The 16,138-nt window shown below is 38.6% G+C and overlaps 1 protein-coding gene across 1 annotated transcript; it reads right to left on the reverse strand.

Moving 5' to 3' along the window:
* Positions 1–7,625: 7,625 nt before the first annotated feature.
* On the reverse strand, positions 7,626–13,134 carry spp2 (secreted phosphoprotein 2). The gene is made up of 6 exons (XM_063010674.1): positions 12,928–13,134; positions 12,016–12,137; positions 9,945–10,067; positions 8,703–8,810; positions 8,471–8,516; positions 7,626–7,954 (listed from the first exon to the last, which is right to left on the reverse strand). Exons 1-6 carry the CDS (start codon positions 12,977–12,979, stop codon positions 7,842–7,844), a joined length of 564 nt encoding a protein of 187 aa, XP_062866744.1. The 5' UTR covers positions 12,980–13,134; the 3' UTR covers positions 7,626–7,841.
* Between the last annotated feature and the right edge of the window lie 3,004 nt (positions 13,135–16,138).

Below are 16,138 nucleotides of genomic sequence, written 5' to 3' on the forward strand. Positions count from 1 at the left end.
CCATATCACATTCTCCCAAGCTTTCTCTGAATCATTCAGGTGTTCATTGGCAAACTTCAGACGGGCCTGTACATGAGCCTTCTTGAGCAAAGGGACTTTGCGGGCACTGCAGGATCTCAATCCATTACGGCGAAGTGTGTTACTAATGGTTTTCTTGGTGACTGTGCTCCCAGCTCCCTTGAGATCATTGACAAGCTCCTTCCGTGTAATTCTGGGCTGACCTCACCTTTCTCAGAATCATTCTTACCCCACGAGGTGAGATCTTGCATGGAGCTCCAGAGCGAGGGCGATTGTTGACTGTGATCTTGTATTTCTTCCATTTTCGAATTATCGCACCAACAGTGGTCTCTTTCTCACCAAGCTTCTTGCTGATGGTCTTGTAACCCATTCCAGCCTTGTGCAGGTCTACAATCTTGTCCCTGACGTCCTTTGATAGCTCTTTGGTCTTTCTCATTGTGGTCAAGAGATTTGAACGGAAGAAACTGATTCTGTGACGGGTGTCTTTTATACAGGGACAGGACTAATTTGTGTGCCTTTTGTGCACATAACCAGTCTGTGGGGGTCAGAATTCTTGCTGGTTGGTAGGGGATCAAATACTTATTTCCCTAATTAAATACAAATTAATTTATAACTTTTATTTAAAGTTTTTTTTCTGGATTGTTGTTGATATTCTGTCTCTCTCTGTTAAAATAAACCTTCCATAAAAATTATAGACTGTTCAAGTCTTTGTAAAAGGGTAAACTTACAAAATCAGCAGGGGATCAAATACTTATTTTCCCCACTGTACATATACACAAGTACAGTACAATAAAATGCTTTTTCTGCATATTCCAGCTTTTTGGGGGGGAAAAGCAAAGCCAGGATATCCATATACTTTTGGCCATATAGTTTATATTAAATAACAAAAAACGTGAAATATGTATTTCTCCTCTCTGGGTTGAGAGACAAGGACATTTAATGATAAAGTGGATTAGACCATATTAAAGTTGCACAAGCAGGGTGCAGACTTAACACACATAAGAATGTTCCAAGGTTTTCACCGTAGACTTGAAGACTTGACATTGTTCATCATGGTAAAACTTCATTTCCCTTTTCAATTTCTATCCAATTTGCAATAAGAGGTCATTTACAATGTTTCAATTCAACAGTATAAAAAATTAATGTTGACTTTAAGGTAGCCAGGACAATAGCATTTCTAACCATGCTTACTATTTTGATTTGGTGGTTTTGCTGGTGAGAAGAGGGTTTACATGTGTTAATACAAAAGATGCAAGTTAATTCTGGCTTTACTCATACTACCTCCGTGTGGTAGAAGAGCCATGGCAAGTCTTGCTTTTGGTTTTAATGTCCATTTTAACACAAGAGTCTCCATACTGTGAGCTTACCAGTGTATTTCAGAAGTGGTGCTTCTTTTGATTTTGTTGATTAAGCCTATAAACTATATAAAACAAAATAAAGAGCTTTCAGAATCAACTGCAACATTGCTATTGTATTTTTCTTTACTTTTGGCACCATATACAGTGCTGTGAAAAAGTATTTGCCCCCTTACAGATTTCTTTGGTTTTTGCACATTTGTCACACTTAAATGTTTCAGATTATCAAACAAATTTGAATATCAGACAAAGATAACCTGAGTAAATACTAAAAGCAGTTTTTAAATGATGATTTCATTCATTAAGGGAAAAAAGCTATCCCAAACAACCTGCCCCTATGTGAAAAAGTAATGAATTTACTGTAATTAACCACAGTTTTGGGAAAGCTGGGTTCAATTTCACTAGCCACACCCAGGCCTGATTACTGCCAGACCTGTTGAATCAAGAAATCACATAAATAGAACCTGGCTGACAACATGAAGTAGGCTTAAAAAGCAACACATTATGCCCCGATCTGAAGAAATTCAGAAACAGATGAGAAACAAAGTCATTGACATCTACAGTATCAGTCTGGAAAAGGGTACAAAGCCATTTATAAGGCTTTGGGACTCCAGCGAACCACAGTGAGAGCTATTATCCACAAATGGAGATTGTGGTGAAACAGTGGTGAACCTTCCCAGGAGTGGCCGGCCTACCAAAATTACTCCAAGAGCACATCGATGACTCATCCAGAAGGTCACAAAAGAACCCAGAACAACATCTAAAGCACTGCAGGCCTCACTTGCCTCAGTTAAGGTCAGTGTTCATGATTCAACAATAAGAAAGAGACTGGGCAAAAATGGTATCCATGGGAGAGTTCCAAGGCGAAAACCACTGCTGACCAAAAAGAACACAAAGGCCCGTCTCACATTTGCCAAAAAACATGTTGATAATCCCCAAGACTTTTGGGAAAATATTCTGTGGACTGACGAGACAAAAGTGGAACTTTTTGGAAGGTGTGCGTCCCGTTACATCTGGCGTAAAACTACCACAGCATTTCAGAAAAAGAACATCATACTGACAGTCAAACATGGTGGTGGTAGTGTGATGGTCTGGGGCTGCTTTGCTGCTTCAGGACCTGGACGACTTTCTGTAATTGATGGAACCATGAATTCTGCTCTCTACCAGAAAATCCTGAAGGAGAATGTCCGGCCATGAGTGACCATAAGCTCAAGTGTACTTGGGTTCTGCAGCAGGACAATGATCCGAAGCACACCAGCAAGTCAATCTCTGAATGGCTGAAAAAAACAAAATGAAGGTTTGGAGTGGCCTAGTCAAAGTCTGGTCTTGAATTCGATTGAGATGCTGTGGCATGACCTTAAACAGGCCTTTCACAGAGATGTGTAAAATTCCTCCACAGAGATCTGAAAGATTCATTGCCAGTTATTGCAAACGCTTGCCAAGGGTGGCACAACCAGTTATTAGGTTTAGGGGGCAATTACCTTTTCACATAGGGTCAGGTTGGTTTGGATAGCTTCTTTCCCTTAATAAATGAAATCATCATTGAAATGCAACTGCATTTTGTATTCACTCAGGTTATCTTTGTCTGATGTTGAAATTTGTTTGATAATCAGAAAAATGTAAGTATGACAAAAAAGCAAAAACCAAAGAAATCTGTAAGGGGGCAAATACTTCTTCACAGCACTGTATGGGGTGGTTTCCCAGACAGGGTTTAACTAAGCCAGGAGTAGGCCTTAGTCTGGAATAGTAAATCATCCCCCAATCCCAATCCGCTCCCTACCCACTCCACCTCTCTACTCTGCTTCCGTTTGTGCGTTCACGTGGAGTGCTCGCCACATTAAGGGCTGTCCCAAAGTAATTAGGACAGAGGGGGAGTGCACTATACAACCCTCCAACAGCAAGTGTACACCAGAGCACACTCAACCACCACACTCCACGGAAGTGCAGCTAGGACAAGGAAACACCTTACAAATATAGGTTCCAACATCATTTTCAGTAAAATATGATATTAGGTTTCCTCATAAGTGTTAGAGCAAATTTAGGCACAGTGTTCTTCTGTCTTTTTAAAGAAAGTAATAAAATCTGTGGTCGGTGAACTTAAACTTCATAAATGGCAAAATTATTTTACCCCAACAATACTATCACTAACATTATTATCATTTATACAACAGGTAGTTCCGACCTTACAATCTGATTGGTTGAGAAGCGTTCTAAACGTGCTGATATTCGTGATAACAGCACGGTCTTTTCACACCACAATGGTATTACTCCGCTGATGCGTTGCCATTAACGACAAGCTTCATGCACACAAACGCGCACGCAGGCAACACAGCCTTTTTTTCCCGGTCGCGTTTTAAATCCATTATCTGATATACAATCTAGCGCACTGTGTAGGGAACATAACCAATTGTCTAATTCACTATCTAGTGCACTATGTAGGGAACATATTTCCATGATCTGATACACAATCTAGTGCACTATTTAGGGAACATTAATGTGTTTGTAACGCGAACAGTTAGTTAAGCCAGTTAGCAGCTCCTAGTAGTTCTGTTTTCATCCATAGCCTTTGGTGTGTGCGAGAGGTTTTTTTATTTCTTTTTTTCCCTTCGGAGGTTCTTGCTTTCTTCTTCTTCTTGTTCTTACCTTCCTGAGTTTTTGCAACTTGGGATGTCTGCTTTGTAGTGTTAAACTTTATATTCGTTGTGGAACTACTTTTTGGCGGAAGGTATTGTCAATATTAAAGCATATTTAATATGAAATTCAGGGCTTCTTTGATTTATTTTCTTTCTTTATTTTGTAAAAACTGTTGTATAAAAGCAATAGAACACTCGAGGTCGTGTGTTCGCGATAACACTCCCTCTCGTGTTCTATTGCTTAAATTTAACAAAATTTTTTGGAGAATTAAAACATAACTATACAATTATACTAGTTATAAAGTAGCAGGTGCTTGCGTCTCTTGAGCTCGTATTCCCGCTTGGAGATGCTGAAATGATAACAGAGCACAAGACATGACAGCAAGGCGAGAAAAGCGTCTATCTGTAGCCATGGTGACGGCAGATTCCTTCTTCCACTCAAAAGCAAAGAGGGTGTCCCAGAGTTGACTCCTGAATTTAGACCCTCCCCTTAATCGGAAGCTCTTTTCACAGCACAGAGTGTGACTTCATATGGAGTGTCACTCTGTAGTGGAGTGTCTTTAAAAAGGACTTTCTGAAACACAGATTAACTACTGATTACTAACACCTGGACTATGGAGTCCCAAACTAGCTTCATTTAAAACCACCTGTGCTAGTCTGAATTAGGTGGAGCAACGGTAGTTACTCATTACACAAGGTTCATCAGTTCACAAGGTTATATTGAACACAGTCATGAACAATTTAGTGTCTCCAATTCACCTCACTTGCATGTCTTTGGACTGTGGGAGGAAACCGGAGGACTCAGAAAGAACACACAGACACGGGGAGAACATGCAAACTCCACAGAGAAAGGACCCAGACCGCGATTGAACCAAGGACCTTCTTGCTGTGAGGCAACAGTGCTACCCAATTAGCCACCGTTCCACCCTTTAGGGCTAGTAATGAGGTGAAAAAAATAAATAATGATGTGATTCCAAACAGGTGATATAAACAGATAATTGCAGCATCCAGGAAAGTAAAGTCTTTGATGAGCAAAGTTTGTGAACAAATGTGTGAGAAAATGATAGAAATGTTTAAAAACAATGTACCTCAAAGAAAGATTGGTAGGATTTTGCATATTCCTCCCTCTACAGTGCATAATATTATTAAACAATTTAAGGAATCGGGAAGGAATTTCTGTGCATAAAGGCCAAGGCCGCAAGCTTAAGCTGAACGGCCGTGATCTTCCATCCCTCAGACGGCGCTGCATCAAGAACCGCCACTCAACAATAGCTGATATAACCACATGGGTGAGGGATTACTTTATCAAACCTTTGTCAGGCACTACAATACAGAGTTACATGCACAAATGGCACTTAAAACTTTACTGTGCAAAAAAGAAGCCTTATGTTAACCATGTCCAGAAGCAGCGTCGACTTCTCTGGGTTCGGAGGCATCTAGGATGGACCATCACACAGTGGAAACGTGTATTATGGTCAGATGAATCAGCATTCCAGGTCTTTTTTTTTTTTTTTTAAATGGACACTGTGCTCTGGACCAAAGACGAAAAGAACCATCCAGACTGTTATCAGCTACAAGTCCGAAAGCAATGGTCTGTCATGGTATGGAGCTGTGTCAGAGCCAGGGTCTGTCATGGTATGGGACTGTGTCAGTGCCAGGGTCTGTCATGGTACGGAGGTGTGTCAGTGCCAGGGTCTGTCGTGGTATGGGGTGTCATCAAATATCTCAGGTTCATCCTGTCTGACATAAAATAAAACCAAAGTAAATGTAAGAAACTCTGTGTTTGTATTATTTGCATTTTCCATGCTGTCCCAACTTTTCTGATTTGGGGTTGTACGTTCTTAAATGATCTCAAAAACTAATGTCATCAAAATTAAGTAATGGGTCACTTTTGTCAGCAAGAACATGTCTAGCTGGTGGTACTTGCTGATCTTCATTGACATAGTGCAAGTAATTTATTTGTTTTCTTTGACAAACAACATTAATTTGAAGTTAAACCTGCCTCCTGTGAGGTTTAAATTAAGCCTCAATTTAGTCCTGCAATAGCTCTAATCTTCCTTCAAGAAATCAGATTAGATAATTCAGAATTAGGCTAAATCTAGGCCTATTTTAAGCCACGACTGAGAAAGCAGATTTCTGTTAATCTAGATAAAAAGGCCATTTTAGAACTAGGCTTAATCTCTGTCTGGGAAACCACCCCAAAAAGTATTTTATACCATAGCCCAAAATACCACTAACCTATAAAGACATACAGTAATCCAATCCTACACCGATCAGCCATAACATTAAAACCACCTCCTTGTTTCTACACACACTGTCCATTTTATCAGCTCCACTTTCCATATAGGAGCACTTTGTTGGTCTACAATTACTGACTGTAGTCCATCTGTTTTTCTGCATGCTTTGTTAGCCCCTTTTCATGCTGTTTTTTAATGGTCAGGACTCTTCCAGGACCACCACAGAGTAGGTATTATTTAGGTGGTGGATCATTCTCAGCACTGCAGTGACTGACAAGATGGTGGTGTGTTAGTGTGTTATGCTGGTATAAGTGGATCAGACACAGCAGCGCTGCTGGAGTTTTTAAGTACTGTGTCCACTCACTATCCACTCTATTAGACACTCCTACCTAGTTGATCCACCTTGTAGATGTAAAGTCAGAGACGATCACTCATCCATTGCTGCTGTTTGAGTTGGTCATCTGGGTGTAGACCTTCATCAGTGGTCACAGGACGGTACCCACAGGGCGCTGTTGGCCGGATATATTTGGTTGGTGGACTATTCTCAGTTCAGCAGTGACAGTGAGGTGTTTAAAAACTCCATCAGCGCTGCTGTGTCTTATCAACTTATACCAGCACAACACACACTAACACACCACCACCATGTCACTGCAGTGCTGAGAATGACCCACCACCTAAATAATACCTACTCTGTAGTGGTCCTGTGGGGGTCCTGACCATTGAAGAACAGAGTGAAGGCAGGCTAAAAATGCATGCAGAGAAACAGATGGACTACAGTCAGTAATTGTAGAACTACAAACTGCTTCTATATGGTAAGTGGAGCTGATAAAATAGACAGTGAGTGTAGAAACAAGGAGGTGGTTTTAATGTTATGGCTGATCAGTGTATGTTATGTCTTACCTCTAATTTTGTTTTGTTGGGACTGCAGGGTGGCATTTCTTCTCAAAATCTGAATTGTTTCTACTGTAGTAACATGTCTGTAGCCATCTTGGTTGCTATAGAAATAACACGTGTCTATGCCGAGTAGTGTGGAGGAGGTGAGAGACAATGTTGCAAGCAACACAGATATTCCACGGTAGATTGTGTTTTACTTGAGGGCAGAGTATCTAGTCAAGGTTCTATTGTATTAGGTTTAGACAAACCTTTGTTTGTGCATTAAGCTGCATAATTCTTCAGTAATGCTTTATTTTATAATATGCTTCAGTGTAATTAAACAAACAAATCAGTGTCAGTTTTCTTCATTGATATTGCTGGCTTTATTTCATTTTTTTACTCGTCCTTGTCCGGCCCACGCTGAGAAATGTAATCAAAATCTAAATGTAATGTAACAGAATAGTGTGTGTAAAACAGAAATCACTACAACCAAGTCAGACAAGGTGATACACCCTAGAAAAAATTATTTATTTCCATATTTGTCATATAGTTAAAAAAAATAATAATTTATTGCACTGTTAAGCCATATGTTATATTACCCCTACATAGGTATTGCAACAGTACCTGCTCAAAATCTCACTGGTTTAATGTTTTTTTTTTTTATTCCGTAGAGCAGAAGTAACATGTTTGTTGCTGTTAACAGAATAAAATCTTTATTTGTTTGGTCATTCCAAATAATTGCTAAAGTCTTCGCCACGAATATTAAAATTGTTAGGGTGTCTAGTATGTACTGGTGAAGTTACACCAGAGATGGGAGCTGCAGTTGTAGATACAGGCTCTGTAAATAGAATATAAAACGTCAATAAGCATTAGCTAAGTTAGAGTGAACAATCCCTAATTTTAAATGACATGCTTAAAGGAATATTTTATCAAAAAAATTGCACAATTTATTTAAGATGTGTTTAGTACCAGAAGTTTCTTTCTGGGTTAAGCAACTAGTGATTGAATTCACTCATTTGAAATGTGTTTTGTAGGTATGCAGCTTACAGCTTGTCTCAAACAACATATATTGAAAAGTAATTACACACAGTCTTGTCAATAGGGATTAAAATTTCAATTTTAATCAGTATTATGACTGATGAAGCATCAATTTCACTATTTTTTTAACATTCCACAGACAATGCTGCCAGTTACTGGTTGTTGAAAAATGTATAAACATTTAATATTTTTCAGACATTTAATAGCTTAGACACATTTTTGTCTAATTCTTGCATGTGATGATGCAGTACCAACACAATTATTTTTTTACAGGCTGGTAGAGGCCATTGCTAATGCTGTTAGTGAATCTACTCACGTCTAGAAACCAGATGATTTGGATTAAAGTGCCACCCAGTCACCATCTGAAACAATAAATTGATAATAATGAGATTTTTACTGAAACACATTTTCAGTCATTTCCAGCCCTTACCACCAGACCAAAATAATGTATTATTTTAACACTCATAGGGTGGGTGAAGTGTTTACCTCACATTCTCATAAATTCACTCATGTATGTGTATTTGTTTAGGTCTCAGACACTCACTTACCATCTCATCTAATTCCGAGCTGGAACTTTGTGCTGGACTGCACTTGAAGGAGATAATGTTAGTAAATGTGTCAGCCAAATGCACTCGAATGTAGCACCCTGCTTCTGACTAGACAGACAAGAGAGAAAGGATAAAGAGTAGGTGAGGGAAATGTGTGATTTAGGCATGCAGTTTGCTAAGGCAAATGTCAGTTGACAAACATGTCTTGGCTGATCACCAACATTGGAATAAGTGGTGAATTGTGTAAATTTTCAGATTAACTATTATTTCACAACTTAAGTAAATGGTAATAACATTTCTTAATAGAATGTCAAATCCAACCTTTTAGCTTCATTAAAGTGGACAGACTTTTTGATGCTGTCCCTAACAAGGTGAGCCCACAAAACTTCCTATGCCACATCTTAGATTAAATTGTTTGTATTTAGTGTTGTATTTTTTATAAGCTAAAAAACAAAAACATGCTTAATTTTTTTTCTGCTCAGATCTGTTTACATGGTAACACAATGTATTTTAATTGTGTGCTTTTAAATATGGACAAAATGTACATTTGTATGTATTTTCAAAAAAAGATAATTGTATTTCAGAGCATTAGAGGCATTGAAAATGCTTGAAAAATGGAAAACAAGTGGTAGCTTATTGGTTAAGGTAGTAGAATAGTGATCAGAAGGTAACTGGTTTTAGCCCCACCTCTGCTAAGTTGCTACAGTTGGACTCCTAAGCAAGGCCCTTAACTCTCAGTTGCTTGTATCTGTAAGTCACTTCAGCTAAAAGCATCAGCTAAATGCCATAAATTAGTCATCTTAGATGTTATGACTGTAAATGTCTAATACAGACAAACTTCACCAGCATGAAGAGGAAAAGAGGAAAGTTAAAGCTCACTGACAGGATTTCACAGGACAGCCAAAGTCTACCTTCAAACTATAATGTCTGCTACAAAAATAAATATGGTCCCATACATACTGCTAAAAATGCTAAAATGTAGTTTACAACTGAAAATCAGGAACTTTTTTCATGGCGTCCCTAGTCACCAAATGTTAACATAGGTTGACCTTTCTAAGAGTTTCTGGAACTCTACTTTCTCCATTATTCCAAGTAGGATTAAAGCTATTCTGGAGGTAAATGGTGTACATGTTCCTTACAAGCTTCTTTATATTGTTATTCTATGATGTTTCCTTAGTAGGTATCAAATAATTTATAAATGTAGTAAGAAGAGCTGGACAACGATTTCCTATTTAATCTTACCACAAAGTAAGCTCGGCGGTAGGCACAGCCCTGTGGATCGACCCCAGAGTCCTTCCGACAGTCTGTCTCCCTTATCCCGAATTTTAGCATCATATCATAAGTGTTCATCCCCAGTGGAACAACCTGGTGCAGAGTGAAAAAGCAACAGCTTATACTGCATTGTTATTAACTTCCTCAAAGAACAGTTCTTTTGAAAAGAAATGTTCACATTTTCCATTGATCAGTTAAGGTCTATTAGATGCATTTGCATCTTAGCATTGCTGCCAGGCGGCCGGTGTGTCTTTACAAACATGATAGGTGTGATGGCCCTGTGATGGACTGGCTCTGATCAGGGCATTTCTGCCTTGCGCTCAGTGTTTCCCAGAGGAACCGGACCTGTCACAAACCCTGACCAGGATAAATCGGTTTAATGAAAATAAAAAATTAACAAAATGTCCAACTCAGCAAAGAAACAGCACATTTAAATGTGTAGCAGTTTGTTCCTTCATAGAGAATGTGTTATTATAATACACCGCCTGGCCAAAAAAAAGGTCACACGCATTTCGTTGGACCGCCTTTAGCTTTGATTACAGCACGCATTCGCTGTGGCATCGTTTCCACAAGCTTCTGCAATGTCACAACATTTACTTCTGTCCAGAGTTGCATAAATTTTTCCCCAAGATCTTGTATTGATGATGGGAGATTTGGACCACTGCGCAAAGTCTTCTCCAGCACATCCCAAAGATTCTCAATAGGGTTAAGCTCTGGACTCTGTGGTGGCCAATCCATTTGTGAAAATTATGTCTCATGCTCCCTGAACCACTCTTTCACAATTTGAGCCCGATGAATCCTGGCATTGTCATTTTGGAATATGCCCGTGCCATCAAAGAAGAAAAAATCCATTGATGGAATAACCAGGTCATTCAGAATATTCAGGTAGTCAGCTGACCTCATTCTTTGGGCACATAACGTTGCTGAACCTAGACCTGACCAACTGCAGCAACCCCAGATCATAGCACTGCCCCCACAGGCTTGTACGGTAGGCACTAGGCATGATGGGTGCATCACTTCAGCTGCCTCTCTTCTTACCCTGATGTACCCATCACTCTGGAACAGGGTAAATCTGGACTCATCAGACCACATGACCTTCTTCCATTGCTCCAGAGTCCAATCTTTATGCTCTCTAGCAAATTGAAGCCGTTTATGCCGGTTAGCCTCACTGACAAGTGGTTTTCTTAAGGCTACACAGCTGTTTAGTCCCAATCCCTTGAGTTCCCTTCGCATTGTGCATGTGGAAATGCTCTTACTTTCACTATTAAACATATCCCTGAGTTCTACTGTTGTTTTTCTACCATTTGATTTCACCAAACGTTTAAGTGATTGCCGATCACGATCATTCAAGATTTTTTTCTGACCACATTCCTTCCTCGAAGATGATGTTTCCCTACTGTCCTTCTACTTTTTAATAATGCGTTGGACAGTTCTTAACCCGATTTTAGTAGTTTCAGCAATCTCCTTAGATGTTTTCTCTGCTTGATGCATGCCAATAATTTGACCCTTCTGAAACAGATTAACATCTTTTCGACGATCACAGGATGTGTCTTTCGACATGGTTGTTTAACAAATGAGAAGCTACTCACTGCATCAGTTAGGGTTAAATAACTTGTTGCCAGCTGAAACATAATCACCCATGCAGTAATTATCCAATGGGAGGCTCTTACTTATGTTATTTATAAGTTAATTAAAATAAATATTTGTCAAATTAATGTATTTCAGAATTTCTTTACATTTGGCATTAGAAAAAAGCAAGTAAGCCGAGAAACTGTAAATTCCATAGTTTAAAAGGTCAGATTTTCTTGAGTCTTATACTTTCTGTTGAAGCTCATGTTCAGAAGACTTTAAGCATGTGGATTTGATTGACTTATCAAACGTATGCTGAAGTTAATACAACTGCAGTCACTATTCACCTCTTGTAAATATGAACATAGCAAATAGTAAGAAATTATAAAATTAATCTTTTTCAATCAACTTTTCACTCAAACTGTTATGCTGATTTTATTATTTGTAATAAAGAGGTATAGTATCCACGTACTCTTGTAACTGAAGCTTTGGCCACTCTGTAGAGGTGATGTTGGGCATACCGAGTGTTGATCTCATCCAGCGCCATCCTCAATGCCTCATCAGCCTTAGAAGTCAGATCAAACAGGGGGAGGCCTGCAGGGTTAATGGTCAGGCTGATTAAGGATTGGTTGTCAGTAAGTTTGCAAAGTTAGTCCTGATAAATCCAGAAAAAAACAAAAATGGAAAAGGAAAACCAATACTAATCAAACCATTTCATGTCACCTTATGTTATGTGGATAAGGCCAAAAAGAAATCTCTTCCACCAGGGTAAAAAAAAAAAGCTTTAGGAAACAAGCAAAACCAAACCATAGCAGCAAACCTTCTTCATTCTGCATTCAGTGGCTTTAATTTAATTGCCACTGTTGAATGTGGTCATATTTAACAAATAAATTGTTATATAACTAATCTCTTTTTGAAGTTTGTGTATATTTGAGCATATTGATTAAACAAATGGAGAAATGCTCGAGTTGTAATTCAATCTTCAAAATCATTTACATATTTACCCCCCAAAAATGAATGTATGTTAGCAGCTCTATTTCCAATTACACATTTTAAATTCTACTAAATTGTAATTCAATATTCTGAAAAATGTATTTTATGTTTTATTTAGTATTCTCTACTATTTAGTTTCATACACACTCTTTTAACACAATGCATTTTTGGGAAAAATCTTAACTGGCTCTGCCATGAGATTTCTGACAGCAACTGTATTTCAAGTACTTAAATTATAATCATGTTTGTCCACCGCTTAAATAATGTCTTTTGACATGAATCGATGGATTATAGGGGCCTATTGTGAAAAGCTGTAGACAGACCACATTGTAAACTTTAAAAATGCACCTACACAGTAGGCAGTGGGGTGTATATGCAGCATATGACTCACCTGAACCTCCCAAACACTGGACAAGCAGCAAGATTAGAATGTCACACCTCATCGTTTTTTTGTCAATCAAACTGGATCTTGCATCTACTCTTAAAGCCACTTTAACTGGCTTTATCGTTATTCACTTTCCTGCCTCGTTTCCCTTAGCCACTCCCACATGAGATGCTCAGTCTTCCTCCATCTGTTTTGCATTCCCAGTAAACTGTTGTGTTTTACTTGGCCTCTCTGGATTTATGCTTCCAGGAATGATCCTTCACTGCACTCCCCTTATCACTAAACTAAAGCCCTGGTCTAGAATCAGTTCCTGAAATCGACATTCATATGAGAAGCAGGTTGTGGATGTGAGAAACTGATCTGATATCTCTGTTAGTTTTAACTAAAGCAAAAGATGAGGTAACCATAATGGATTGCATAAACACAACAGATACCAGGTAGCAGTAAGGTTACATCATTGAGTAACCAAGCTAGCAGTTATTGTGTAAGGAGTATAAAATAATTTTCTGTTGTCCTATCAAATAAAAAAATATATCTATTACGCACTCTAGATGAACATACAAGTTTTGAACTTCCTTCTGCAACAGGAGCATTACCTAGGTCAGGCATTGATATTGATCGATAAGTACTTGCAGTTGGCATTCCAGTTTATCCCAAAAATATTGCATAGGTGCAAGTCAGCCACACCGAATTAATGGAACCATTTGACATTGTTTTGTGCTAAAGGTATTGTTATGCCGACCTCATTACTCTCATGACTTTTATACATGTACTTGAACATGACATTTTTTAGGAGCTGACCACAGTATAACTATTCTACTGCCAATGACTATCTATGGAAATTGCATTTTTTTGTATAAGCATAGTCAGTTACTTCTAGCATACGTAAAGTAGAACATATATCATAGACTTCATTAAGATGTAGATTTTTCACAATTAAATTAACATATACATTCATTCTGCCTAAAGATTTTTCATTCAGTGTTCAATCCCACTGTATCCCAGAGATTGATTTTAACATCCTTTGTCCATGTCTTTGAGACAGGACTGGGTGATACAGTAAATGTATCATTTATTATCTCAGTTGCCGACTGCATCTTTTCACCTGCCAGTGGTGGATTCTCACCAAGAGCTGTATTACAAATCATCCATCACTAGTGCAGGCCTCTTAACCACTGGCCAGCTAAGTGCACAATCTCGTTGCCCAACAAGTTGCTGAGTGCGCAAACTTGTATATTTTGATGACCCAGTGTGTTTAGATAAAACATAAAGTTATACAAAAGATTTAAAGTAATACAAAAACATTTCTAAAGGCTTTGAATAAAAACAATCCAATCATTTGGCTAAAGAAACATAATCCCATTATAATGCCAATACTGACATGACATACCTCTTATATAAATGTAACTGCTGATTTTAACTGTATGGCATTTATTTCAGAAGTGTATAATTTTATACCATAATTACCCATTCATGTCTAAAATAAAAAGAAGTTATATTTACAATGAAGTAGACATTTTGTAAACAAAAAAGAGCACAAACTAAATGAAGCATTCAAACAAAATCAGTAATATGTGACGGACGGCAGTAAAGCAGATTGGACTTTGTTTTGTTTGCAGTGTGTGCCCATTGGACTCCAGTCATTACAGCAGTACAATGCCAAACATACTGAAAACAGAAACATGTACAGCTGATCAGAGACCAGTTTTCCTTTTTCCTCTAATTTAATAGATTATCAGGGCTTTGATCAGTATTAGGTGGCAAAGAGCCATATAGAGCAGTTCATCCACCAATGTCATGCTATGATTGTCGATTCAAAAGTACGAAAGGTCAAAGTTACTTAGACTCAAGCACAAAACCACAATAATACTGAAGTTCAGTTAAAAGTGAAATGTACACAAACTGTACTAGGACACCAAACACGTCTAGTGTCTAAAACGACCTCTTTCAGATTCGTGCTAGAGCTATGATGCTTAAAAGTACCTGTAATGTTGGGTAACCTTATATTGGTATATAAGGTTACCCAACATTACAGGTACTTTTAAGCATCGTAGCTCTAGCTACGATATTACTTAATATTACTTATAAGTAATATAAGTAATATTACTCAATATTACTTAATAACTGTGCATTGCTGATAGCTTCATGATATTATGGCTGTTAAATTCAGCTTATATAAAACTGAGCTAACCAATGTTTTGTACATGATTTGTAGACATGCAGTTTTCACAAAACTGCATGTCTACAAATCATGTACAAAACATTGGTTAGCTCAGTTTTATATAAGCTGAATTTAACAGCCATAATATCATGAAGCTATCAGCTATCATGAAGCTACCTCTTCACACACTGATAGCAACACCGCAGAAGAAATGCTAGCACAGGCTTCCAGTATCCGTAGTTTCAGGTGCTGCACATCTCGTATCTTCACAGCATAGACAATTGCCTTCAGATGACCCCAAAGATAAAAGTCTAAGGGGGTCAGATCGGGAGACCTTGGGGGCCATTCAACTGGCCCACGACGACCAATCCACTTTCCAGGAAACTGTTCATCTAGGAATGCTCGGACCTGACACCCATTATGTGGTGGTGCACCATCTTGCTGGAAAAACTCAGGGAACGTGCCAGCTTCAGTGCATAAGGAGGGAAACACATCATCATGTAGCAATTTCAAATATCCAGTGGCCTTGAGGTTTCCATTGATGAAGAATGGCCCCACTATCTTTGTACCCCATATACCACACCATACCATCAATTTTTGTGTTCCAACAGTCTTGGAGGGATCTATCCAATGTGGGTTAGTGTCAGACCAATAGCGGTGGTTTTGTTTGTTAACTTCACCATTCACATAAAAGTTTGCCTCATCACTGAACAAAATGTTCTGTGTAAACTGAGGGTCCTGTTCCAATTTTTGTTTTGCCCATTCTGCAAATTCAGTGCGCCGATCTGGGTCATCCTCGTTGAGATGCTGCAGCAGCTGGAGTTTGTAAGGGTGCCATTTGTGAGTAGCTAATATCCGCCGAAGGGATGTTCGACTGATGCCACTCTCCAGTGACATGCGGCGAGTGCTACGCTGTGGGCTCTTGCTGAATGAAGCTAGGACAGCCTGATGTTTCTTCATTAGTGACAGTTTTCATGCGTCCACATTTTGGCAAATCCAACACTGAACCAGTTTCACGAAACTTGGCAAGCAGTTTGCTAACTGTAGCATGGGAGA

Source organism: Trichomycterus rosablanca, chromosome 15 (assembly GCF_030014385.1).
Source record: "Trichomycterus rosablanca isolate fTriRos1 chromosome 15, fTriRos1.hap1, whole genome shotgun sequence".
NCBI lineage: Eukaryota > Metazoa > Chordata > Actinopteri > Siluriformes > Trichomycteridae > Trichomycterus > Trichomycterus rosablanca.

Bases quoted from the DNA above. Each gene is read 5' to 3' on its own strand.
- spp2 (XM_063010674.1), bottom strand. From the start codon at position 12,979: ATGAGGTGTGACATTCTAATCTTGCTGCTTGTCCAGTGTTTGGGAGGT. The intron at 12,138-12,927 runs GTGAGTCATATG...TTAACCCTGCAG, and splicing joins CCAGTGTTTGGGAGGTTCAG to GCCTCCCCCTGTTTGATCTG. The intron at 8,517-8,702 runs GTAAGTGAGTGT...TTATTGTTTCAG, and splicing joins GCTCGGAATTAGATGAGATG to ATGGTGACTGGGTGGCACTT.